This window comes from Lithobates pipiens, unplaced genomic scaffold (genome assembly GCF_037356315.1).
Source record: "Lithobates pipiens isolate NorthernLeopardFrog02 unplaced genomic scaffold, aLitPip1_a1.2 Scaffold_37, whole genome shotgun sequence".
Lineage (NCBI taxonomy): Eukaryota > Metazoa > Chordata > Amphibia > Anura > Ranidae > Lithobates > Lithobates pipiens.
Window position 1 is genome coordinate 16,427,435 of NW_027507825.1, and position 26,748 is coordinate 16,454,182.

A 26,748-nucleotide genomic window follows, 5' to 3' on the forward strand; every position below is an offset into this window, starting at 1 on the left:
GTGATATGCCTGCAACCATTGCCGCAACACATTTACTGCAAATTTAATGTCTTTGGCATTCTGTGCAGATTGAGTTACCATTAGGTGGTGGAGATTTTAACATTTTAAAAACAAAACGTTAGTTCCATAGCCATACTACCCCATCCGATATCATGAAAGACCTGACTGCAACACCAAAAAAAATAAGATGTTTTGAAGCCATTTTGGTTTTAAAGAGGGTATGCGTCTAGAAATAGTTTCCCCACAGGTTGAAAGCCATCCTAGGTTGCAAGATTTAGTTTACAGCAAGATCTAGGCAGCTTTTAACCATTAAAAGTCTCCTTGGTCTACAGGGAAGTGGGCAAGGGACAGAACCCCCAATGCTTGGCCATAAAGAAGCCACCAAGGTTTTTACCCCAACCAATTTAGCCAGCTCCTGACCAGCTATTGTCATAGACTGACAGGTGCTCTGACCAGCAATCTCAAGGGTAGGTTTGTAGAGTGCATGCTTGAAGTCAGGTACATCAAACGCCCCCAAAAAAAAAATTCACACCAATAATGGTAAAAACTCATCTCCACGAGCCTTCAATCTCTCCCAACTGCTGTACACAGCCTGAAACATGGGATATAAAGCATACACATTAGATCCATATAAAAATATCTGCGAAACCAGTAATCACGCATTCCAACAGTTTCATGAGTATATATATTTCACCTAGTCTAATGGGTTCAATCAGAATTACAGCCTTCGATCATGAGAACAGGTACCAACCAGCTGCAGACTTTCTCCGCAACAGCTACAAGCTGTTTGCGTCCAAAAAATCCACAACATTCCAAAATGGGCTTCATGTTAGAGAGCCAACAAACCAAAAATCCCTGAACCCCTCCACAAACCAGCCAAAAAAGGAATTGCAGCTCACCAATTAAGTAACCGGAGCACCAACCAAACCCTCCAAAAAGCAACCTGGAAAAAAATCGCCAAGCAAATCCTTCAAAAACTAGCCAAAAAAAAAAAAGGAATCCGTCTGCCCTTTAAGCTTTTCATAGAACCAGATTGCCAAGTTGATAAGGTCGCCTTCTCTGCCCTACCACAAAGCATGAGCTGAAGATTGAGACCCAACTGTCAGTCAATCTTCAAGAAGTGATACAGCTTTTTGCATGTGAAAAATGTGACAAAAAACAAAACAAAAAACACTGACTAGGTGTCAACAGCTGTTAATACCTAGGATACATCTCAAAAGTCATTAATTTATCAAAATTCAGATTACAGCTAAAATGTGCCTTTATTAGGTCTGTACACATTGTGCATGCAAAAGAAAACCGCTGCTTTCCATTGGGGGGGGCCCCCCGTGTCACATTAAGACTTTAGCAAAACTCGACGTTAATGCAAACGTGAAAAAATATAAATAAAAAAAAAACACTTCTGGGCAACAAAAAACCTCTACCGCAGAACGGCAATCTGTGCATGGCAAGACCACTCGCCCAACAGCAAGAAAAAAAAAATAAAAAAAAAATTTAAACCAACTGCAAAAGCCTGTACAAAGCTCAAACCAAAAACGGTATCACTACCAAGATAATGTGGATAGGAATCTCTAAAAAAAAGGGAAAGACATTAAATGTTGCATTTAGGATGTCAAACAAACTAGCTAAACCATGAAGAGAAAAAAAAAATAAAATAAAAAAGTAGTCTGTACATGGATGGATGAATAAATTAAAAGCGTCAACAAAAAAAAAATAAAAAAAATTATGTTAATGGTCTTTTATTGGAAAAACAAAAATAAAACTAGCATTTACAACTTGGAATGGACATATTGAAGTTTTTTTTTTTTTATTTCTTGAACAGCCTTTCTGTTGATAGTTTTTTTGTGCTGTAGTCCTATATTGACATAGGAATCTTGTCGGCTCCAAGTCTGGTACAGACGTCTTAAGTTAGAGAGTCCAAAGATGCTCCCCGGCGGTGAACAATTTTTTTTTTTGTTTTAAAAACCATGAATGGTACAACAGCCCCAACTCCCGTCTCAACTCTAGCGTAGCACAAACATTTTAAAACCCGGAAAACAGGCATCTTCCAATAGGGTTGGATCTTGAAGCACACTAGGTACAAAACATTTCAACCAGAAAGGGGGGGGGGGAGGAGAGGGGGGCGGGGTAGATTCCTCAACACTTGCACCCTTCAACCATTTTGCTGCATACCATCCTGAGGTATAAACCAATTTTAAAGTAAAGCCAGCTATGACAATTTTTTTTTTATACTACAAATTTCATTAACACGATCTGCCAAAGACGGCCGATTCGCTTTTGTTTTTGATTTTTTTTTTTACATTTTAAATACAAATCTGTGCTCAATTGTCAAGCTGCATGCATGTTAAAACTGGCCAGCCCAAACAGTGTAGTAATCATTTAGCAAATGGAACTTAAGGAGTCCTTCAAGTGCTTCCTTTGTTGTTATAAAGGTAGTACAAGTATTTATATACTGTGAAACTTTGATGTTTAAACTCATCTTTTTTTGGGGACAGGACCACCAACCATTACATGCAGAATTTTTTTTTTTTGTGGACAGAAGGTAATTTCTTGACATTCAGTTTTGCTATACAGAAACAGAATGAGTAAATGAACATTTTTGCAAGAGGTAAGTAAAGGATTCAGTTTGATTCTAGAAGGGAGATGGGGGGCAAGTCTTCATTTTGCAGTCATCATCTGTACGAATTCTACAGAGAAAAAAAAACAAAGGTCATGGGTTAGTGATCAAGTGAGATGACAGCCAACTAACCTCACATACCTTAAAGGGTGTATAACCTGTTACTAAAGATTAAGGCTGGATTCACACTGGAGCGGCTACGAGAACTGGATGCGTTTCGCACTGCAGTGCAAATCACATGCGATCTCTGTGCGATGCGAGTTCAGCCATACAGATAGTATGGCTGAATTCGCATCGCACCCGCCACAAACTTGCACGGCACCCTTTTTTTGGTCCGCAGCAGAATCGGATCACATGGGTGTTCACACCATGCGATCCGATTCCTGTCTGAGTTTGCAGATCGCACTGCGATATGTGGACTGGTCTGGGGGTGTCATTAAGGTTTCACTGACACTCCCAGCAGTTCGCATAGGGCAGTGTGAACTGCTGCCGGGAGGCATGCGATAGGGGAACCCGCCACGGATTCGCGGCGTTCCTGCATCGCTCCAGTGTGAACCCAGCCTAACACCTTTTTTTTTTACAGCCCATTCAGACTTCTGCCCAAGATGCATTGCCATCCCCCAGTACACCTTTAGTAGCGCATAAACCCCCGCCCCATTTAGCACATTCAGTTTGCTACCTTTCCAAATGCATGTTTATGTTGGACATAACATGCAAAAATGCAAAGGAGAGAAAAGTGCAGTCACTGTAGATGCAAGGAAAATAAAGCCATTTTAGCTTGCACACGATTGGATAAAATCAGAGCTTCCCCTCAGATTTAAGCAACTGCACTTTAGTAAATCAACCCCTTTGTCTGCCATCACACTGTCTGCACATTTCACCAAAGAGGGAGGAAGAAAAATGCTGGGGACTTAGCTTACACAACGCCAACTCCCAGCAGCTGAACCAAGCTGGGGAGTAAACTGGGAGAAAAGGGAAAGTATATTCTGCTGGGGGAATAAAGAAACTTGCTCTACCCCTGCACAGATCAAAGTATTGGTGCAATGCAAAGGGGTCTTGGAGGATAAAATGGTTCACATCCTGTGGGCCAGAGGGCAGGTCAAGATATCCATAATTTCAACTGTACAGCCAGGTGTGAACTGGGCTGTAGCCCAGAGTGCTGAAAAACAGCAAATCCACGTTAGCACCCCATATATGTCCTTCCTAAAACAGCTTGTATCAGCACAGATGCCCCAATCAAAGCCACGTTTTAGCAGAGACATGTCAGGAGCATACCTTCCCATCTTGGAGGACTAGTCACTTGTGTCTTTCCCAAATGTCTATTCCAATACCCCAGTGAGACAAAGGAAACGCTGGCCACTGGCACATGTCCTTACCTTCATAATTGACCTGTCCATCCCCATCTATGTCTGCTTCTCTGATCATTTCATCTACCTCTTCGTCTGTTAGTTTTTCTCCTAGATTAGTCATTACATGGCGGAGCTCAGCAGCACTGATGTAGCCATTACCATCCTGAAAGCAAAAAAAACCTGCATCAGCATTGTGCATCATTAACCCTCCAGTCAGGTGTGACAATACCCAAGACCGCGCCGTTACCTTGTCAAAGACTCTGAAGGCTTCACGGATTTCCTCCTCGCTGTCTGTGTCCTTCATTTTTCTTGCCATCATGGTCAGGAATTCAGGGAAATCGATTGTGCCATTGCCTGCATAACAAGAGATCCCATTACAGAAGGGTCACCACCACAAACGCCCATGTGTCTATTGTGACCTGACAGCTCTCCACAAGACGTACTGAAAACAAACTGCTTCAGGTATGTGATTTCATGGCATGTTTGTGGTCACAGTTTAAGCAAATCCACCATCAATAATGGTCTCCTTGTGATCTGCTATTCAACATGCACCTTTAAATGCAAAGCACACAAATCACCGTTAAACATGGGACATGCTACCAGCTATAAAGGTCCAAACCGGAGATGGATCAGGGGTATGTGCTCGTTCATGCCACATTGGAAACCAGATGTTCCAATTAGGGTGGATTTGATTTAAGTTATTAGTAAAAAAGGCTAGGTTTAAATTTTTTAAGAGCAACTGTCATGTTCTACAGCGGCTCCTCTTCCTGACCCATTGTTGTGCCACTAAAGTGAATGGGACTGTTGTGAGTCAAGGTGCCATTAACATGCCAGCAGGAACAAGGTGATGGACATGGCGGCACCAGGCGAGCGGATACCCGCTATAAAGTGCTGCTGGATCTGAAATGACAGGTGCTCTTTAAATGTAAAGACTTATTCTTGCTGGTAGTTAGAATATTTAATACTTGCAAACAAAATGAAGGTTTCCTATTTAGAATAAGCAGCTATCAGCTTAGTAAAACAGCGATATCAGAACCGATTCATACAGTTGGTAGTGTACATAGACTTGCAAAACAATGGAATAAAAGGAATATTCCTGAAGATTTTATCTCATGGTTACTGTGAAATTGTGTGAATGCATCAAAGCAGTGCATGATCTCAGTTTGCAGAGCTTGGATTCGTTGAATGAGTTTACCAAAAAAAAATAAAAAACAAAAAATAGTTATCCAAAATCGAAGGGTAGAGGGGTGGTCTTTAAGATTAACCACTTCAATACTGGGCACTTAAACACCTTCCTGCCCAGACCAATTTTGAGCTTTCAGCGCTGTCGCACTTTGAATGACAATTGCGCGGTCATGCTATACTGTACCCAAATGAAATTTTTATCATTTTTTTTCCCACAAATAGAGCTTTTTGGTGGTATTTGATCACCTCTACGGTTTTTATTTTTTGCTAAACAAAATACCGAAAATTGAGAAAAAAAATGTTTTTTGTTTCAAAACTTTGCAAATAAGTAAGTTTTCTCAACCGTCTAAGTCTACATTCTCTCTCTTCCCCCCATTTCACCAATGTTGTCAACTGATGTAATTGCCTCTGCACAGGTTTACCCTCCACAAAGCCAAACAAAGAGGCTTTGGGAAGTATAAAATAGATAAACAGGTTATGTGTGATTTAGGGAGAACTCTAGCTTTTTCAAAGGATTTGAGAGACCCGTGTTGAAATGCATCATCCAGGGGTGTGTGTACCTTCCCTGTGTTTTTTTCAATGGATTATAATAAGTATTTGGTTTCATATTCTGGTTGTGCTGATCAACTTTATATAATCTATTTTACAAGTGCTCATGCACACGGACGTTTTAAAAAAAACTGGCTGCAAAGCTAGCTCTGACACCTGGAAAAATTGGCATTAAAAGAGCGATTTTTACTCCCAAATTTCCCACAATGCCACAGAAAAGAAAATATGTTACGCGTTTTTACAGCTCTAGCTCCACGCCATGGAACGCACTGGTCCTGGGTTTTTTTTTTTTTTTTACAGCTTAAAAATGCCTATGCCATTTGCAGCTCAAAAAAGCCTAGGTGGGCATGAAGCCATAGACTAACATGGACATTTTTAAGCTGCAAAAAAAGCTGCTGTAAAAACGTCCATGTGGCCTAAAAGTTTCATTTTAGAAAACATGTGAAAAAAAAAATTGGATATTTTATAGATACAGCAGTTATACAAGTAAACTCATCTATATCCTTAAAAACTGCCTTTTAATCGAAACTAGAGTCCTCGATCACCTTATGAATCTATGCATGTATCCATTTTCCAATTAATACAACAATCCAAAATACTATCCACCTCCTAAAATTTTACCAAGACTTGTGTGTCAAAGATTGACTACATGTTTGGAGTTGTTGGTGTTGCATCCATTTGGTCCTAAATTCTAGGCCCAAAGAATACAAATGGAGAGGGGCAATAAATTATACAAAAAAAACCTTTAAAAAACTTTGGGCTAAGAGTCTAGAGAGTTTTTTTATTTAAGATATGTTTCATTATGAAATGGAGCATAATGCTGTATTCTGCAAACTACATTTTTGGTAAACTCATTCAATGAATCCAAGCTCTGCAAGCTGAGATAACATGCCCTTCATTGAGGCACACCATTTCACAGTAACCAGGAGATAAAACAAAGTTCAGGAATATTCCTTTATGCCATTTTGCAAATCTATGTACACTAAACTGAAGAGAAATGAGTCTGTACCGGGCTCCAAGTGTGAGGAGGAAGGGCAAGCAGTAAAAAAAAGTGAAACCCAAGCAGCTTATAAACCGTGATCTTTCTGCACATAGCTTGATGTGCTTTATTCCTCCCTTGAGCAAAATGGCAGCAGGCCGTAAAAGACCCAGTTTAGGAATATTTACTAACCTGACAGCTTATTCTAAATAAGTCCTTATTTGTAAACAATGAAGGCTTCCTATTACCAGCAAGAATAAGTCCTTACATTAAAGGACACCCATTAGCAGGCATCCACTCACCTGCTGCCACACCAGCCATCCCATTAAAGTGAATGGGACCGTCGGCGAGTCAACAGCAGGTCAGAGGAGGAGCTGCTGCAGGACAGACAATTGCCCTTTAAAGAGGAAGTAAAGGCAAAAATATAAAAAAACACCCTGTAAGGCAAAGGGTCCTTTCACACGGGGCGGATCAGTTCTGATCCGCCCCGTGGATATACGTTTGCTCAGCGGGGATCACTCCGCCGATCCCCGCTGAGCAGGGAGATGACAGGTCCGTCTCTGCACACTGCACAGGGACAGACCTGTCACAGCGCCGCTCTCCCCTATGGGAGATCGGATGACGACGGACCGCAGTGCCCGTCGTCACCCGATCCGCAGACGGATGGAAAAATAGCTTTTTCCTCCGTTACTTTTTCGGATCGGAGCGGGTCGGATGTCGCGGACATGTCACCGCTGACATCCGACGCTCCATAGAGCTCTATGGAGCACCCGTTCAGGTCCGCCTGAAAAACTGACAGGCGGGCCTGAACGGGACGTCAGTGTGAAAGGGGCCAAAGGCATAATGAGCCAGTATGCATAACATACTAGCTCATTATGAATAACTTACCTGAGAACAAAGCCCCCAAAGCAGTCCTCAGTCTTCCTTTTCGCCACTGCCATGGATCCCGGAGCGACATCTGGGTCTCGCTGCTCCGGCGCTGTGATTCGCCGCAATCTGCGGCCTGCCCAGTGCGCCGATGTCTATGGGTAAATATCTCCTAAACTGTATAGGTTTAGGAGATATTTCTTGGACCTACAGGTAAGCCTTAATCTAGGCTTACCTGTAGGTCAAAGTGGTTTGTAAGAGTTTACAACCACTTTAAAAATTAATAGAAAAAAAAAAATCATGCCTTTACTAGCGAGGTCAGGATTTAAAGACTTGATTTAAAACAAATCCACCCTGCAGACCATCTAGCGGAGTCCGTGGGCGTGTACTTCCTGGAATATGCACCTCCCTCTGCTTCCTGTGTTTGCCAGTCTTCCAAAAAGTCCTAAATGTGATGGGAAGAGTTCATTCTCAAAGGCAGAGTTATAAAGTGGGCACACTCCCAGATAACCAGATTCTTCGAGTCAAGCCCCAACACTTTAGCTGCACACAGCAATATTTTTTGGGGAAGGTTGTGGACTATGGTGTAAAATGAGAACTGATGTAAGTAGGAGGTTTGAGAAGCCCCCTTTCCATCAGAATCCACAGGGCACCCCATAACATTTAAGTCCTGTACCACTCGCTCAGAAGCAGGAGAGGAAGGGGATGACACGACTTCAGTCATTGGATGGTGAGCTCGCTCACCCAAGGATGGAGGCTCAGGCATCACTAGCGATTTACTTTTTGGTGCCGATACCAATATTTCAGCCACCTCTCAGGCCGATATTGTGTGGTGAAAGTCTGTACTTTTACACCATCACAAGGCATATAAACATCCTTGTGACAGGTACCCTTTATGGAGGGATTGGGGGACCCCAAACCCCACGTCTGCACTTGAAAGCATTCCATTTTTTAAACTGGTGCTTTTAAGATGGCAGTAATATGGGAAGTGGCATCATATCGCTTCCGGGTTACTAGATCCGAGACCTGAATGAAGTCTTCAGCCAGTGGACATGTGGTTGCTCGGGCCTCCCAGTGGGACAGGAGAGCCCAGGCAAGTGGCGGCAGTGGTTGAGACACAATGTCCCCTGCTGCTTGTAACAGATGAGCTGCATTTGTTGCCATTACAATAAAGCCGACCATCTGCTTTAAGGCATCACCCTGGTAAAACCCCTTGAAGCAATATCAGGTACGTTTGTGCCCAAAACTAAAAAAACTCACCATCAGCGTCCACCTCATTGATCATGTCTTGCAGCTCGGCTTCAGTAGGGTTCTGTCCAAGTGATCGCATGACTGTGCCAAGTTCTTTAGTGGTGATGGTGCCATCTCCATCTTTGTCAAATAAGGAGAAAGCCTCCTTGAATTCTGCAAAACAAGATACAGAAATGCAACTTCAACAAGTACACCAAATGTAAACAAATCAATTCATAGCAAGCAGTAATTAAGATTTTTGTTTTAAATAAAATTGGTTTTGCACAGAAACCGACCCTTTTCTGGGGACCTGCCAGTGCTCCTGGCTTCTCTGCCCACACACAAAGCTACAGGGCACATGTGCTTGCTCCTGCCACCTCACCACTGGCCAAGAACAGGAGCCATTGGCTCCCGCTGCTGTGTCTGCACCAATGAGGAGGTCCTCCTGAACATCGCTGCAGCAGGCTCAAGTGCTCTTTAAATTTAGGTGGGGAGCTGCATGCAGAAAGTTTACCTTACTACATAGAATGCAGTAAGGGAGTGGTCCAACCTTTCTGGTAGCAGACAATTTTCACAAGGGGGGGGGGAATATTCAGTCTGCCTCCTCAGCTCCCCACCCTACTACAAAGCACAAGCCCACTTTACAGCACAGTCCCTCCTTTTTATATCAGTGTCCTCAGTTCCTTTACATCACAGCACTGATGTAATGGACTGCACCCGTATTATAGTGCCCTCTTTACACAAGTGGCCCCTTTACCAAGTGGACAAGCATGTCCACACAGCAGCTACCATGGTTTGTGACCGCTGTGTGGACTGTAGTGCCGCGGGGCTTTCACACTACAGCGGTGCGCTGGCAGGACACCAGGGAAAAGTCCTGCCAGCAGCTTCTTTGGAGCGGTGCATTTACCACTCCACCGCTGCTCCCCATTGAAATCAATGGGGCAGCGCTGCATCACCGCCGGCAAAACGCTGCTATTGCGGCGTATTGCCGGCGGTTTTAACCCTTTCGCGGCCGCTAGCAGGGGTAAAAGCGCCCCGCTAGCGGCCAAAATGCGCCGCAAATCCAGTGGTAAAACGCCGCTAAAAATAGCGGCGTTTTACTGCTGACACAATGGGCAGTGTGGTGTGAAAGGGGTCTAAATATCTCCTAAACACGCCCTGTTAGAAGATTCATGTCTGTGGCAGCCGGTGACATCACAGCTCATGTGCACTGTGCCATCAATGGTGTGTACTCATGTGCTGTCCATTCAGAACACTGTGCAAGGATCATGCCGTCGCAGACATTGAAGCAACTGGAGCGTGCAAACCCAGAAGGAAGATAGAAGCTGTCAGTGGTGACAGTGTGCTCCTGGAAGGGATCCTCTTTACAGAGGAGCGTCATGTGCTAGTATACACTGCATGCTAACACATGACATTTAAGTGGCTGTAAATCCACAAAAAAATAAAAATCTGGTAACAGCATGGGGGTCTCAAATTGGCAGCCCTCCAGCTGTTGTGACACTACCATCACACCTCTGCCTGTGGGAGTCATGCTTGTAACTGTCAGCCGTGCCTCATGGGACTATTTTTGCAACAGCTGGAGGGCTGCCAGTTTGAGGCTCCTGCCATAGAAAATAAAAAAATGGTAGTTGTTGCAATTATGTCACATGGTTTTTGTGCAGTGGTTTGCAAACAGTTTTTGGGGAAAAAAAAAAAAAATATATCTTTTCCAACCCAAAATATTACAAAGAGTAAAGATACACTTGTCGATTTAACCCTTTCATGACTAAGCCTATTTTTGGCATTTGGTGTTTACAAGTTAAAAGCCATATTTTTTGCTAGAAAGTTACTTGGAACCCCCAAACTTTTAGCAGAGACTCTAGAGAATAAAACGGCGATTGTTGCAATATTTTATGTCACACGGTATTTGTGCAGTGGTGTTTTAAACGCAACTTTTTGGGAAAATTGACACTCATGAAAAAAATAATTTAAAAAAATAGTAAAATTAGCCCAATTTTTTTTTGCATAATGTGAAAAATAATGTTACGCCGAGTAAATAGATAGATGCCAAACATGTCACAGTTTATAATTGCACGCACTCGTGGAATGACGACAAAGTACGGTACCTAAAAATCTCAATAGGTGACGCTTTACATTTTTATGGTTACCAGGTTAGCATTACAGAGGCGTTCTAGTGCTAGAATTATTGCTCTCGCTCTGACGATCGCGACGATACCTCACATGTGTGATTTGAATATGCAGGCGTCACTTCTGTATGCGTTTTGCTTCGCGAGCTCGTGGGGACGGCGGGTGCTTTAAAATTATTATTATTTTTTTTAGAATGAATAAATTGTTTAAAAAAAAAACATCACTTTTATTGCTGTCACAAGGAATGTAAACATCCCTTGTGACAGTAATAGGTGGTGACAGGTACTCTTTATGGAAGGATCGGGGGTCTGAAAGACCACCCACCCCTCCTTTACACTTCAATGTATTCAGATCACTGAAAAACGGCGATTCTGAATACTGTATATATTTTTATTTTTTTTTTAAAACCAGCGCCATTGGCAGCCAAGTAAACGGGAAGTGACGTCATGACATCGCTTCCGTGTTTACCATTAGGAAACTGGAATGAAGCTGCTTAATGCTTCATTCCAGTCTCTACCCAGCAGCGGCAGATCGTGAATCGGTGCTCCCGATTGAGCAGGAGCACCGGTAACAGTGGCAGGAGGGGGCGACCCCTCCTGCTCCTCCGGCATAACAGCCGAGCGGCTTTTAGCCGCATTGGTTGTTATGGCTGAAGAGCCAATCGGCCACTGTAAAAAAAAATAAAGAATAAAAAAGTATATAAAAAAACAGTACTGGAATGATGCCTGCAGGTGCAGGCATCATCCTGGTATAACCCCCGGAAGCAGAGTACACACATCTGTGTACGCTCGGCGGGAAGGGGTTAAAGTCGAGTTCACCATTAAAAAAAAAAAAAAAGTTACTCACCTCCAAATCCCTGTTGCTAGGGGGTCCCCGTAGTCTGCCTCCTTCAGCACCTGTGCTCTTGACATCTTTCCTTGGCGCATGAAGGGAGATCAGCTCTTCCCCCCCCTCCCTCTCGTCAATCTGGGACATGTCTCAGATCCGATGATTGTGGCCAATCATGACACGGCGCCGCTCGCACAATGGGTGCCTGGCTGTGAAGCCACAGCCAGGTACCCACAGTTACAATGACGGGGCTGCCGAGTGGAGGCGGGAGACGAGTGGGGCTCCGATCTTCTGCATCGTCAGACCCCGGGACAGGTGAGTGTCCAATTATTAAAAGTCAGCAGCTGCAGTATTTGTAGCTGCTGACTTAATTGAGCAGAACACAGATTTAAAATTGTGCATGCTTGTGGAATGGTGCCTAAAAATGTCTACAAGTTATCTGTTCAATTACAGGAGGTCTAGTGCTAGAATTATTGCTCCATCACAGCAATACCTTACCAGGTGGTGCCAACATGATCTACATATGTGGGCAAGGCCCATGTATGTGTTCACTACTGCACACAAGCACATGGACTTGTTAATTTTTATATACTGCCCCTTTAAAAAAAAAAAAAAAAAAAAAAACTTTTGATAACTTATGGTCGTTGTAAGAAATGTAAACATTCCTTGTGATAATACAGCACGACATCACAGAACCAAAAAAGGTGATTTCTTCAGAGTGAAGGAAATCTGTTATCAAAAGGAACTATTGGAAGATTTCCCAACTATTCCTGTTCTGGTAACAATTAAAATCTCACTTCATGTGACAAGTCACTAGAACAGGAGCTGAATTTCCTCAGAAGACAGAAATAAAACCCAACAGGGGTTCCAACTCGTGTCTAATCTACAAGAGTGCTTATAGTGAATGCAGGGCTTAGTAACACTTTATCTGGTCTCCCACAGAACATGGAAATGCAATTTTAGTAAAAACTGTTAAATACCTTAGCAGTATATAGCAGTCTTAAAACTTCTATTAGTGTCTGGTTAAAATTTGTAGGAGTTTTCATTCTGTCCTATGAAGCAGCAGGAACCCTGACCCTCTGTCTGGACAGTGCCAGTTGGCCTTATGCTGATCACATGCACCTTCAAGAAAAAACCCTCTAACAGTGCACACCAAACTGAGCATGTGCAGAGTGCCCCCAAGGCTCTGTACTGTCAGTGGAAGGGGAGGATCAGAGAAGACAGGATCCAACAGCCTTTACACAGTGCAGAGGATTAACTCCTTAGAGTTACTAAACCCACAGCAGTAAAATCAGTCTGTATATGCAGTAAAGCATGCTTGTTATACTCACTGTGGAACCCAAGAGCACTACAGAAGTGTGCAATACCCATCCATAAAATAAAAAAGTGCCCTTAAACTGACCAAAAAACCCACCATGCCCATGTGGAAGCACAGACTATGCCATTGTGAGTATTTTGGTAAAACAACAAAACGAAAACTCCTGTGTTTGGGCGGAACACCAGACCGGCTATGGAAAAAACACTGACACTAGCCTTGCTGCCCTCAAGGGTGGGGGACCCTAAAAGTCAGGAAAGAGAAAAAGGGCGCACAGGCCTTGTGCATTATCCTTTGAGTATGTATTTATTGAAGACATCAAAAAGGAAAAATACACAAACGCTCTCATAAAATCTTACGACAAGACCGTAAAAGTAGTCAAATAGCAGCATCTGATGCTAGACAAACAGGACTCTCCAGAGGTCGCACCATTCACTACCCGCTGATGTTCTGAGGGGACCAACCCCTCTTCCTCAGAGCTCAGTAGTGGGCTCTCCTTTGGCAGTTCTTGAATATAAAAAAAAAAAAAAAAAAAAAAAAAAAAAAAAAAAATTTAAAAAATGTTTTTCAGGGACTGCCGAAGGAGAGTCCCGTGTCTAGCACAGGGGTGCCCAAACAGTGGCCCGGGGACCACATGTGGCCTGCGGAGCCTTCTGATGTGGCCTGTGACCTCCTGCTTTGGGATAGCAGGTTCTCAAGCCCTGATCATGGGTTGCCAACCCACCATCCTAGAGCATCAGTGTTTTAAATTAAGCCAGCGGTAGAGGAAGCAAGCTGCTGCAGAGGGAGCAGAGACACATTTGCCAATGCTTCCTGTATAGCGCCAGCTCCTGTCCCAAGCAGAGCGATACCAAATGCATTCTGCCTGGGACAGCAACAGCTGGTGATAGCTGAATGGAAGACTTATTAAAAGTTACGCTCATTACTAAAAGCAGTGTATATATGAGCATATCTGTTCTGCAGTTGTTACTGGGCTGCTTTCAAACTGATCCGCAGTGCATTGCACCTTCGGGTTACCTGCACTGAGTCAGACTTCTGTTATTCTTTGTGGATTTGGGGCACTTTCAGAAAGTGCACCACACCTGCAGGATATAATAGACATTGATGGCAAAGTGCAGCCCACCTGCAGGAAAGCCACAGGTGCACTGTACTGCACCCGCAGTGCAGGTAAACTGTCACATCAGTGTGAAAGCAGCCTTAGGCCCCTTTCACATGATCCGTTCAACCCATGCAGACCCTCCATTCACCTCTATAGATGGACTTGTATTTATTTGCACCCACCTACCTCCAATCTGATCTACAAAAACAAAAACCACACAGAAGGGTATCCCCTTCCATCTGGTTGGATCAGATAGGGGGGCCCACAGTAGAGTGGGTTGTGTCCATGTCCGCTCTGCATATACAGCGTGGACACAGAGCGGTCTTCCGTCCGCTCCACTTATTGTGGCCAGCGACCAATTAAGTATTTGACTACTTTTTCTGTCTTATCTCAAGATTTTAGGAGATAGTTTGTGTAGTTTCCTTTTTGATATTTTCAATAAACACACATACTCAAAGGATAATACACAAGGCTGGTACGCTCCCTCTTCTCTGAGTGTATTTTGGCAATTTATAAATGAAACCCTGTATAAAAAGCTAGACATGGAGCACAAGGACAGACTCAAAAAAAAAAAAAATTGCTAACAGATGAGCATACTGACTGCAGCAATCTACCCACGAGGCTTTATCTGGTGAGACAAAGTCAAATTTCACAAGACAGTAGCAGTGAGCCTTTCCTTACCGTGAGAACATTTCTCAGCTGCAGAACAAAAACCAACCAACTTCCCCTAAAAGTTAAAGCTGCAAGTTTCTAGGAAAAGTTGCTACAGTATCTCCATGTAGAGATCACAAATTAGAGAGGTTGGGAGAACACACTATATATAAAAACCTACAAGACAAAATAAAGGCATGAGATAGTATGCAATGCATACTAGCTCATTGTGAAATTACCTTAGAACAAAGGTTTCCATTGGTGCCTGCACACCGCTGACATTCTGAGTGCATGCACTGTCACTGTCTGCATGTAATGTATATCACCTAAGGAGTGCATGTTTGAGAATATTATATATATATATATATATATATCTATCTCTGCAGGGGAAGTTATACTGGGATGATGCCACAGCTGCAGGCATCATACCGTTTAGAGCAGGGGCTTCACTATGCAGGGATAACCACCAATACAGCCAAAAGCTGCTGTTATCCTGGAGGAGCGTGGCCCTGCCGCCCCCCCCTCCTGGAAAAATATCTATCTCCATTTACTTGGCGTAACATCTTTAACATACAAGAAAAAAAAAAAAAAATGGGGCTATTTTCCCCCCAAAAAGTTGCATTTAAAAACACCACTGCACAAATACCGTGTGACAAAATATTGCAACCTGTTTACTTTACAGCATTGCTATGGCACATTACTGCACATGCATGAGAATGGGGTGCACTGTAACCAGGAAGAAAGTGCTTGTGGGCTTCACATGCCCACAATCAAAATAGGAACATCCAGGACACAATTGTATAACAATTTTTAATTCTATTTTTATATTACAGCAGACATCGAGGGACAAAATCTTCTAAACAAGCGTTATATATGACCTTTAGAAATGTTTAAAATTAGAATATGTTGTTGGAATGCAAAAAAAAAAAATAGATAAAAATAAAAACTCCACACAAAAAACCATGGTCAGGCTTCCCAGCCCAAGAAACAGCAGTGTTTACATCTGCCAAGGCTGGACATGACAATGCAGCGCCCACCTTTGAGAGTCAGATGACCGGGGACCATCTTGTCCTCAACCAGCTCTTTGGTAAGCTTCCACCGCTGGCAGATTCCTTCTCGGGCTCGCCGATCACATGGGCATCTTACCATAGGGCTCAACAAATCCCAGGCACCAGGTTGACTAGAAATAGCTTCCTGGCACCGCAGCTTTTGTCAGCCCACTCACTGATTGCACCAAGTACAGGGATGCACACTTCCTATTGTCTGGGACATGTAGTTCTAGTAGCTGGACAGATTAGGATTTCTTCCACACATCCTGTTCTAGCACAACACCTCCTTTGTAATGCTAAACTTTTATAGGGGGGGCTCTTAACCACTTAAACCCCGGACCAATTTGCAGCCAAAAGGACCAAGCCCCTTTTTGTGATTTGGCACTGTGTCGCTTTAACTGACAATTGCATGGTCATGCAACGTGGCTCCCAAACAAAATTGGCATCCTTTTTTCCACCACCAAAAGAGCTTTATTTGTGGGATTTGATCACCTCTGCAAAATCTTTTTTTTGCGCTATAAATAGAGCAACAATTTTGAAAAAAAAAAAATGTAAATTTTTTTTATTTTGCTATAATAAATATCCCCCAAAATAAACAAATTTTCCTCAGTTTAGGCCAATACGTATTCTATCTATTTTTGGGGGAAAAAAAATGCAATTAGCGATTATTGATTTTTGCGCAAAAGTTATAGCATTTACAAAATAGGGGATAGTTTTATAGCATTTATTAATTTTTTTACTAATAGTGGCAATCAATTTTTATTGCGACCGCTACATTGGACATGACACATTTGAGACCATTGTCATTTATACAGGAAAAAGTGCCATTTAAATGCACTGATTTCTGTGTAAATTTCACTGGCAGTGAAGGCATTAACCAGTAGGCGGCAGGGAGGGTTAAAGCGGAGGTCCTCCCTAAAGTGGACCTTCCGCTCATTGGAATCCTCCCCCCCTCCGGCGCCACAATTGGCACCTTTCAGGGGGGAGGGGGGTGCAGATACCTGTACAGTACAGGTATTCTGCACCCACTTTCGGCGTAGATTCTGCAGAATCTACGCCCCTTTCCGAAAGTCCCCCGCTGCCTGCTGGGAAACACACGGATCCCAGAGACAGCGGGGACCATCCTTATTGCGCAGCGTGACTCGCGCATGCGCAGTAGGGAACCGGGAAATGAAGCCGAAGGGCTCCACTTCCTTAATCCCATACCCTAGATGGCGGCGGCAGCACCCGAGAGATCGGCTTCGGGTGCCGACATCACGGGCGCGCTGGGCGGGCAAGTGTCACCATTTTAAAAGTCAGCAGCTGCACCATTTGTAGCTGCTGGCTTTAAAAACACACACACACTTTAAGTGTGGTTTTTCTTAACTGTAGAGGGGCATAGATTGGCATCTGACATCACTGATAGTCTCTCCCTATAACAGGGAACAGATGATCAGTGAGGCTCAGTAGGAAGCATGAGAAGGTTTGTTTACACAGACCTCCTTGTTCTTCAGCTCTGTGACCCGATCGCGGGACACCAGTGGCAATCGGGTCCGCTGGTCCCATGGCCACGGTCATGACTGGGTCAGGAGCGTGCTCACGACCTGAGGCTGGGCACTTAAAGAGCAATGTACAGGTATGTGCTTGTGGCCAGCTGTGCCATTCTGCTGACGTATATGTGCAGGAGGCAGTCCTTAAGCGGTTAAAGCACTGCCTATGGAAGATACAGGGAACTGAAGTTAGTCGCCATTTTACAGGCTCATGCAGATATAAGGTTTGGCATTTACTCAGTGCAACCTCATCTTCCATTTCAGTGGTTCCCAACCCTGTCCTCAAGTACCCCCAACAGGCCATGTTTGCAGGTTTTCCTTCATCTTGCACAGGTGCTTTAAAATCAGTCAATTGCTTGGTATTTTGGACAGCTATGTTATCTGAGGCTGCATTCACACCTGAGCGTAGCGTTTAAGCATTTTTTGCGGCGGTTTTTACCACGATTCGCCGCGAATTTGTGCAGGGCAAAAGGTCACCAATGTTAGAAGAAAAAACGCCCAAATCAGCCCGATTCGACAAAAAAGGTCCGGAACTTGTTTGAGCTTCAGGCGACTGAGTGGAGATGTGAACCATCCCCATTGAGAATGGATTTTTCCCCTCCAGCGTTTTGTAGCTTTGGGCGTCAAGCTACAAAACGCTCAGGTGTGAATGGGGTCTAAGAAAATCTCAAAACTTGGTCTGTTGGGGTACTTGAGTAAAGGATTGAGAACCACAAAAAAAAAAAAAAAAAAAAAAAAAAAAAAAAAAAAAAAAAAAAAACCGACACCCAACCATTTTATTGTCTAGGGCAGTGATCCCCAGAACTGCAGCGCAGGGGGTTGGATGCGCCCTTTGGACAAAATTTCCCTACCACCAATGCCAGAATAAGGACTGCCCCCAAAAGTCTGAAGGACCATAAACTAAACCTTTGTTTAGCAATTGGCGACCCTTGATCTAGGGCAGTGATGGCGAACCTTGGCACCCCAAATGTTTTGGAACTACATTTCCCCATGATGCTCATGCACTCTGCATTATAGTTGAGCATCATGGGAAATGTAGTTCCAAAACATGTGGGGTGCCAAGGTTCATCAGTGATCTAGGGCGTCATAGGACACACACAGTACTGTGCTGCACTGTATTTTCTGACATGTAAACAAATGCATTCCGTATGCAGGCCAACTAATCGATTAAAAAAGTTGATTTTTTTATCAAAAAGTTGTTTCTGCCCTATACAAGGTTTTGTTGAAAAAGCTTTGTTAAAAACCTGGCTCTTAGACCCAGGGCTGGTTAACATCACAAAAAAAAGCACTCCAGATCTGTTCCAGATGCATTTTTACATGCACGTTTAATGAGTTTTTGGTGCATTTCCAGATTTCTCACTGTACTAGGTTCCTGTGCGTTTGATATGTTTTACTGCTTTCTAGTACAGTCCAGGAAAAGTACATCATGTTCTTTTCCCGAAACTGGAAAACCCTGGTGTGAACTATGCCATAGAATCTACTTCCAATGTGTTTTTGATGCAGAAAATAAAAAACCCCACACCAGACTGGACTGCATCAAATGCTGTGAACCGGCCCCTCAAAGCAAATTTATCAAGCCCCGATTTACCAGATCTGTCCTCCGATCAATAGCACTCGATGCACAGAGCAGGCAAAGGCAATGCAGGCCAATACCTCCAGCATTCGGCCAGCAAACGCCTTGTCCATGGAGAGAATTTGTTTAGTAAACAGGCTTAGTCACTGCATGCCACAAATAGCCTGAAACCACACCAAGTACCCAGAAAACACAGGGAAGGAGAATTACTCACCAGCAATCTGCTCCTCAGTAAGTTGGTCTGCCTATAAAGGGAGGAAAAAAAAAAGAAAAATAATCAAAACCACATTTAAACTTGAACATTTTTGTTCATCCATAGTATTTGGCACACAATGCAGACATTTCAGGCAATTAGTGTGTTGGCTTTCATACAAGTACGAGGCGGTGTACACACCCAGCCTTTCCTAGAGTACAGGGCGGGGCAGCGACACCTCATTAACAATCATGACACAGACTTATGAACGAGGTTCACCAGCACGGGATCTGGACTTTGCCTCTGGCAGGCGTTCATTATCCTTCATATACGTTGTAATCTTATTCACCCCCTCCCCCACATTAATCAGGACCTCTGATCAATAGATGGGACATTCCAAATCCTTATTACAGCCATAAATGCTCTTCAAAAAGCACAAGAGGAATTTGTTCTATGGCTTCTTGCAGCCATGCTAAAAACGCATGGAAGCAAACACCGCCCCTCCCCCACCACCAACATTCCAGGTTTGACAAGTAATCTTACAGGAAAGACTTTACACCCAGTCCGCACTGAATGCAGCTTCACAAAAACTCTACTTGTGTGATTTCAAAGCTGCCGATCAATGCAAATTCATGTGCAGCTTGCTGACATCTGTGCGACTTCATGTTCAGATAGCCATGGAAGTTTCACATAAACCCTTTACAAGTCAGTCGCAACGATTTAAAACTGTTCCATAGGCACATATGGTGAGACTTATGTAAATTTAAACTGTCAAATCAGATGGGTGTGTGTGTGTGGGGGGGGGGGGGGGGTAGACCCCTTTCACACTGGGGCAGTTTCCAGGCACTTTAGCCTCTGCTAAACTCCTAAGAACTGCCCACCATTCATTTCAGTGTGACTTTACACTGGGGTGGTGCGCTTGTGGGACGTTCCGAAAAGTCCTGCAAGCAGCATCTTTGGGACGGGCTGGGAATGCAGCATTTAGCTTTCCCAAAAACACCCAGCCCATTGGAATGAACGGGCAGCACTTTCAAAGCACAGCACCCCTGCTAGCGGCCGAAAAGCAGTGCTGAAAGCGGAGGTCCACCCTAAAGTGGACCTTCCGCTCATTGGAACCCCCCCCCCCCTCCGGCGCCACAATTGCCACCTTTCAGGGGGGAGGGGGGGTGCAGGTACCTGTACAGTACAGGTATCTGCACCCACTTCCGGCATAGCTATCTGCGGAAAGGGGCGTAGATTACGCCCCTTTCCGAAAAAAGGAAAAACTCCTGGCGGACTCCCGCTTTACAACTAGTACTTTAGCGCCAATGGCTGCTGCTTTCAGTGTGAAAGTCTAAAGCAAAATACCAAGAGATCAGCTCTAAAGAATGGACTACCTTAAAGTGGCATCAAGACCCCCATCACATTGCAGCACCGTTCTTTTTTTGTGCTTTAGCAGCACTTTTCAGGTGGTAGCAGGGTGAACATTAAGGTCACATGACAATAAAAATAGATGAATAAAAGTCCAGTTTTGGGAGCACCGCCCATTCCTTTCAATGGGTGGGGGTATTTTGGGAGTGCCCCGAGGAGATTTAGTTTGCATATGTAGCACTATACAAGTTATTAATTCATTTACAGCGCTCCAAGCTGCCCTAAAGATGCTGCCTGCAGGACTTTCCCCCCTCCAAACATCCCACAAGCGCACCACCCCACAGAATGGGAGGCAGTTCTCAGGCCATTTCTAGCGCTAAAAAGCCGGAAAACTGCCCCAGCATGAAAGTGGTCTAAGGCTACTTTCACATGGGAGGGTGGCTTGGCCCTACCTTCTTCATTGGCTCACTGGCTGTGCAGTAGCCGGAGCCAATAGCCATCTCAGGAAATGAGGCAGAGGCACAGGAAAGCCACTGCTCTAGTGCACATTGCTGGATCAAATCCAGTAACTAATAGCAACCACACATGTATCAAAAAAATAAATAGTTGCCACTAAGCCTGATCTTGAATGCATGGTGGGATAGTCAACTGTGCAAGACTAACTGCCAGAGATCCCATCAATACAGATGAATTGGTCAATTTTAAAAACCCAAATCATTTATAGGACTGATAATAGCAAATATAAATTGTTTCAAGTACTTCATGCATAATATTTTAATAGCTTGATTCAGATTGCTTGAGCCTTGACCTCAACTAACCCAAGAACCTTTGATTATGGCCATCATAAGGAAGAACGATCCATATCAGCTCTTGAAGATTAGCTACATTAGCAACTACAGATTATGCCAGCAGAACAGAACACCAACAATACAGCACTGTGTACAGTCAGTTACTGGACTGAAAATACAACTGCTCCAAGCAAGATGTGCCCAAAGTCCTCCATTCATCCTACATGCATGACCTGAGTCAGTAGGACCGCTGTCCATTCCATGTACGATCAACAGTCAAGACCATCGTCCAATATGTAGGACAAAAAAAATAAAAAACCCCAAACACCACTGAAGTGTTCTATGAGCCCAAAAAAAAATAAAAGCTGGACCACCAATAATCCCTTTGCTACGACCCCAAAAGTCTACAGGAACACTGTCCATCGAATATTTGTGAACCTGGTTACTAGAACCATTGTCCACTACAATATACATGTTCATAGGACACCAATCATGCCATGTCTTTAAGCCCAAAGTCAGCGGGACCCCCATCCATCCCATATGATGGATCCAAGTCGGTAGCACCACTGTCCATTCCATGGATGACCCCGCCAGTCATCAGGATCACCCATCCCATATGCAACCCCAACACCACCACACTGCAGCGTGTTCTGTGAGCCCGTCACAGGGACTGCTAATCCCGTATCTAGGTGTTACAACAATGCAGTAGTGCATCATAGTTTTAATATTTTAATCTTTGATAAATAGCCAATTTGCTTGTACCTCGATTGATCCTAGATTTCTAGCGCATAGTCCATTCCTCCTTATGATGGCCAGAGCAACCACCCAACATGAACCAGAATAGCATGACATGTGTATGCTTGCTAGCCAATCAGATTCTTCAATTTACATGTAGCATCATGAGCTATAGAAGCATTGCTTGAACCTAGATTGATCCCTAGAACATAAGAAAAATGATAATGGGCTACACCAGAACAGGCTCATTCTTCAAAGCACTGAGGGTGGTGGTCCACCATCAAGCTTTTCAGTTCAAGACATAAAAGGCAGCATGAGCCACAGAGGGGGAACAAGCAGGTGCTCAGTATCTGGGATTCCCTTCCACCTGTAGCCATGTCACATTAAGCCTCTAGCACAAGCTTAAAATAACCTGGCCGGGTCGCAGCTGGGAACACGCGAGCCGGAAATGTTCCAGCTAAAGGAGATTAACATTTGATTCCTGAAATGCTAGAGGTGAGTTAAGACCTCTGCACATTAGAGTGAGCCAGTTCACCTGCTGCGGCAGGGATTGAAATAAAGCATGTCAACAACCGGCGACCACAGAGGGGCCGAAAAGGAGGTCACCAAGGTGGCCACAGTTGTACCAACACAGCAATTTCCTCATCTGTGGTAAGAGGAGCTGAAATAAAGCAGACACCAATCCATACAAGAACAGAAGAAGACTATGATCCGTAGCTGCCAGAGAACATCTTTATATATCTTTCAGCACAGACACTGGGGCTTAAGTACAGCAATTCACCTGCCATGTATGGTAACTGTTACTGACAAACATCTCTTTGCAATGCGACCCAGAAAAAAAAAAAAAAAAAAAAACAGCCATATATGTGCAGCCAGAAACCTATCAGGCAACCATGTTTTTCTAGCAAAGATCAGATACTTCAGCAAGGATGAACAAAGTCGACGGGACCACCACCACCCCCCCCCATATCTAGGTGCCCAAAGTCTGTATTACACCAATCATCCCATACCTGAGCCCAAAACCTGCTGACAACCATGCATCCCATACGTCTAGTCTGTGGGACCACTGTCCACCCCTATGAAGGACCCCAATGGTCGTCAGGATCACCATTCATCATGCATGACCACAGCGACCACAACCACTGCCAAGTCACATTTATGAATCCAGTCCATCCCAAGCCCAGAGTCTGTAGGACACCAACCATCCCATATCCACGAGCCCAAAGTCAGACTGCAATTCCATCCCATAAGTATTGACGCCGACTCACATAGCCGATTTTTTACTCATCACTTTAGTGTGGGATTGGTTAGGTATTCCCATTCTGTGTGTATGGACTGAGTCAGTGGGACCACTGCCCACCCCCTATGTAGGACCCAAAGTCATCAGGATCACTATATCCCAGCAACACTATTCTAAAATTCGGTGCAACCTCAGGACTAAAGCAAGCTACGCACGATTTCAAAGATCTATACGAGTATGGGGTACATAGCAGAAACAATCTGCAACAAACTTGGTCATTTTATATTACACTCCCAACTCCAGCTGTCTGGTGTATTACAATTATAAAAGACTGTCTGCAACCACAAGACCTGTGCAACTAAGCAATCAGGGCAGTCTTAAAAAAAAATGCATTTTAGTGAATGTAACAACCACACCTTTGACAAGGGACATTGTAAGGTGTGGAGCAAAGACCTAGGCACCCCCCTCAGCCTGCTGCTGTATACTGTGTGCATCCAGCACAAGCCTCAGTCCTCCGGGGAAAACGAGGAAAGAAAGGCTGCCGGTTCCCCCATTACTAGGTATACAAGACGTCTTCCGTTCTCATTTCCTTCAGCCACAGCCCAAAAATAACGACACGCAACAGCTGTGGCATCTGCAGGAACTCTACACAATACATCTAAGACTAATAGTCTATTAAAACGTGAAGCTGATTTTTTTTTGTATAAAAAAACAAAAAAAAAAACCATCAGCACAATATGTAACCAGGATGGCTCATACAGCAGAAGATCAGCCAGAGAACGGAGGAAATATCAATCCATTTCCCTTTCAACTGGCAGTTCAATGTGCAAGAGCCAAATATTGATAATCAGGAAATTGGGTTCCCACCTTCTACCCACAGCAGCAAGACTTCAGGCCAAGGACAGAAAAACGATACCACCCCAACAATCTGACACCACCACCCCAACAATCTCCTGACACCACCACCCCAACAATCTTCTGACACCACCACCAACCCCCCACCACCCCCAACAACCTCCTGACACCACCACCAACCCCCCACCACCCCAACAATCTCCTGACACCACCACCAACCCCCAACAACCTCCTGACACGACCACCAACCCCAACAACCTCCTGACACGACCAACCCCCAAACAATCTCCTGACACGACCAACACCCCAATCCCCCCCCCCCCCCCCAAATCCACCAACACTGACTGACCACCTCAGATAACCAGGATTTCCACCGTGCTGAAAAATATCAACTGACCCCCATTCACATATTGCACTGCGAACCGCCCTAGATTATTAAATCCGCGCCATTGCTTTTGGATTCAAATATCTTGCAAGCCTAGAACCACACAACAGGGGTTATCACAGCTGGATAGGGGGGGGATGAAGGGCGAGGTGGAAAAGGATGGATCTGAGAACAGATTAGGATAGGTGAGATCTGGGAATGGATCGGAGTTGAGAACAGACACTGATCTGGAATGGAGGACTAGGTTGGATTTGATAACAAAGGCTCAAATTAATCTGGAAATGGACAGATCTGTGAAGAGAGGAGAGGAATGGGTCAGAAACTGAGCGCAGACATAAAACTGATCTCAAAATGAATGTGGGAACAGAGGACAGGAGTGGGATGTATCTGTCCCTGGCTGCCATTCCCAGATCTAAGATGATAGGAGCCATCTGACACTTGGGAATTGGCGGGGGGGGGGGATCTAAAGACTGACATGGGTAAGATCCCAGAACAGAGGGCAGGGATAGCTCTAAAAACCAGGGAATCAAATGGGTGGGGGAAATCTAGGAATGAAGGAAGAGAATGGTGTGCATCAGAGGACAGGAATAGGAAGAATCAGAGGATGGACAAGTTAGATCTCAGGACGGAAGATCCTAATTGATGTGGGAACAGAACACATAAATGGGATCATCTGCATAATGGAGAAAGGGAATGAGAGATCGGTAAATGAAGTGGGAGAAATCTGAGAACAGAGGATGAGGATGTGAAAAGTCCAAAAACTTGTGGGTCATGACGACTAGGATAGATCTGATCACAAGAGGACAGGGATGGGTCAGATCCAGGAATGGAGGACTAGGATGGATCTGGAAACCAAGGATAACAGATTTAGGAATGGGAGGATAGGGACAGATCTGAGAAGAGGATGGGGCAAATCCAGAGAGGACTCGGCCAAACCTGGAAACAGGATCATAAGTGATAGGAGAACAGAGGACAGGAATGAGATGGACCTGGGAATGGAGGACAGGGATAGATCTGAGAAGAGGATGGGGCAGATCCAGGAATGGAGGACTTGGCTGGATCTGGAAACAGAATTATAACTGATATGGGAAAGGAGGACAGGAATGAGGTGGACCTGGGAATGGATGACAGGGATGGGGCAGAACAAGCCCCATCCCATAGAACAAGAGGATGGGGCAGATCTGGATCTGAAAATAAGGATGGGGCAGATCTGGGAAGAGGGAGCAGGGCTAGATCCAAGCATGGAGGACAGAAAGAGCCGAGAACAACAGGATGGGGCAGATCCAGGAATGGAGGACTTGGCTAGACCTGGAAACAGGATCATAACTGAGCTGGACTTGGGAATGGAGAACAGGGATAGACCCGAGAACAAGAGGATGGAGAAGATCCAGGAATGGAGGTTGGGAAGGGAGTGATGACTCTGGGAATGGAGGACAGGGATAGATCAGAGGATGGAGATAGGAGGCTCTATACATGGAGGAGCCGGTTGGGTTGGAGAACCAAAAGGAAAGCAACGAATCTGGGAAGAGGACAGGAATGTGAGGACAGAAGAAGAGGGGGACAGAGAAGAGGGGGACCATGATGGGGTGGGACAAAGCTGAGGACTGGGATGGGGACCCCACAGGAAGGGACTGGTTGGGGGTAGTGAAGGTTTTTCTGTGTGAGATCTTCACTCTGTATACCGAACAGACTACCGCACCCACCCAGGACTACTACTACTACTACTCCCACCATCTCCTGATGGAGTAAAAACCCCATACTTTAACCCCCCCCCCCCCCCACATACAGACCGACCAATGGAGAAGTGACCACCATACATGAGCAGATATAGTGCGCGCACACACACACACACACACACACACAGTGGTATTGTCATAGCAGTATAATAATATAATAAAAGCCACCATCAGAGCCCCGCTAAGAGGTTTTGCAGCAGCTGCGGGGACGCGCACTGGCTCCAGCAGTAGCGCGCTCCAGGTCTGGCCCCGCCCCCTCTCGCCCCAACCGTCCGGAGCAAAGCCGAGAGATCCGTCCAGATCCGGAGCCGGGTCCCCCTCTGTCTCGGGGCCGGGGTGCGGAGAAGGAGAGGCCCCGGGCGGTACGTACCATGCTGTCAGCCGATTACAGATCCGAATGCCGGTACAAGGAGGAGGAGGAGGAGGCAGAAGAAGCAGAAGATGAGCCGCACCGCACGCCGGGCTCCACACAGTGCTGGGGGTGTGACTGGGCGCCGCACCGCTTTATAAGAGCGTGTA

At 44.7% G+C, this 26,748-nt stretch overlaps 1 protein-coding gene across 1 annotated transcript; it reads right to left on the reverse strand.

Moving 5' to 3' along the window:
- Positions 1-1,723: 1,723 nt before the first annotated feature.
- Positions 1,724-26,748, reverse strand: CALM1 (calmodulin 1). Its single transcript, XM_077466770.1, has 6 exons — positions 26,600-26,748; positions 19,162-19,192; positions 8,807-8,950; positions 4,214-4,320; positions 3,994-4,129; positions 1,724-2,687 (listed from the first exon to the last, which is right to left on the reverse strand). Exons 1-6 carry the CDS (start codon positions 26,600-26,602, stop codon positions 2,659-2,661), a joined length of 450 nt encoding a protein of 149 aa, XP_077322896.1. The 5' UTR covers positions 26,603-26,748; the 3' UTR covers positions 1,724-2,658.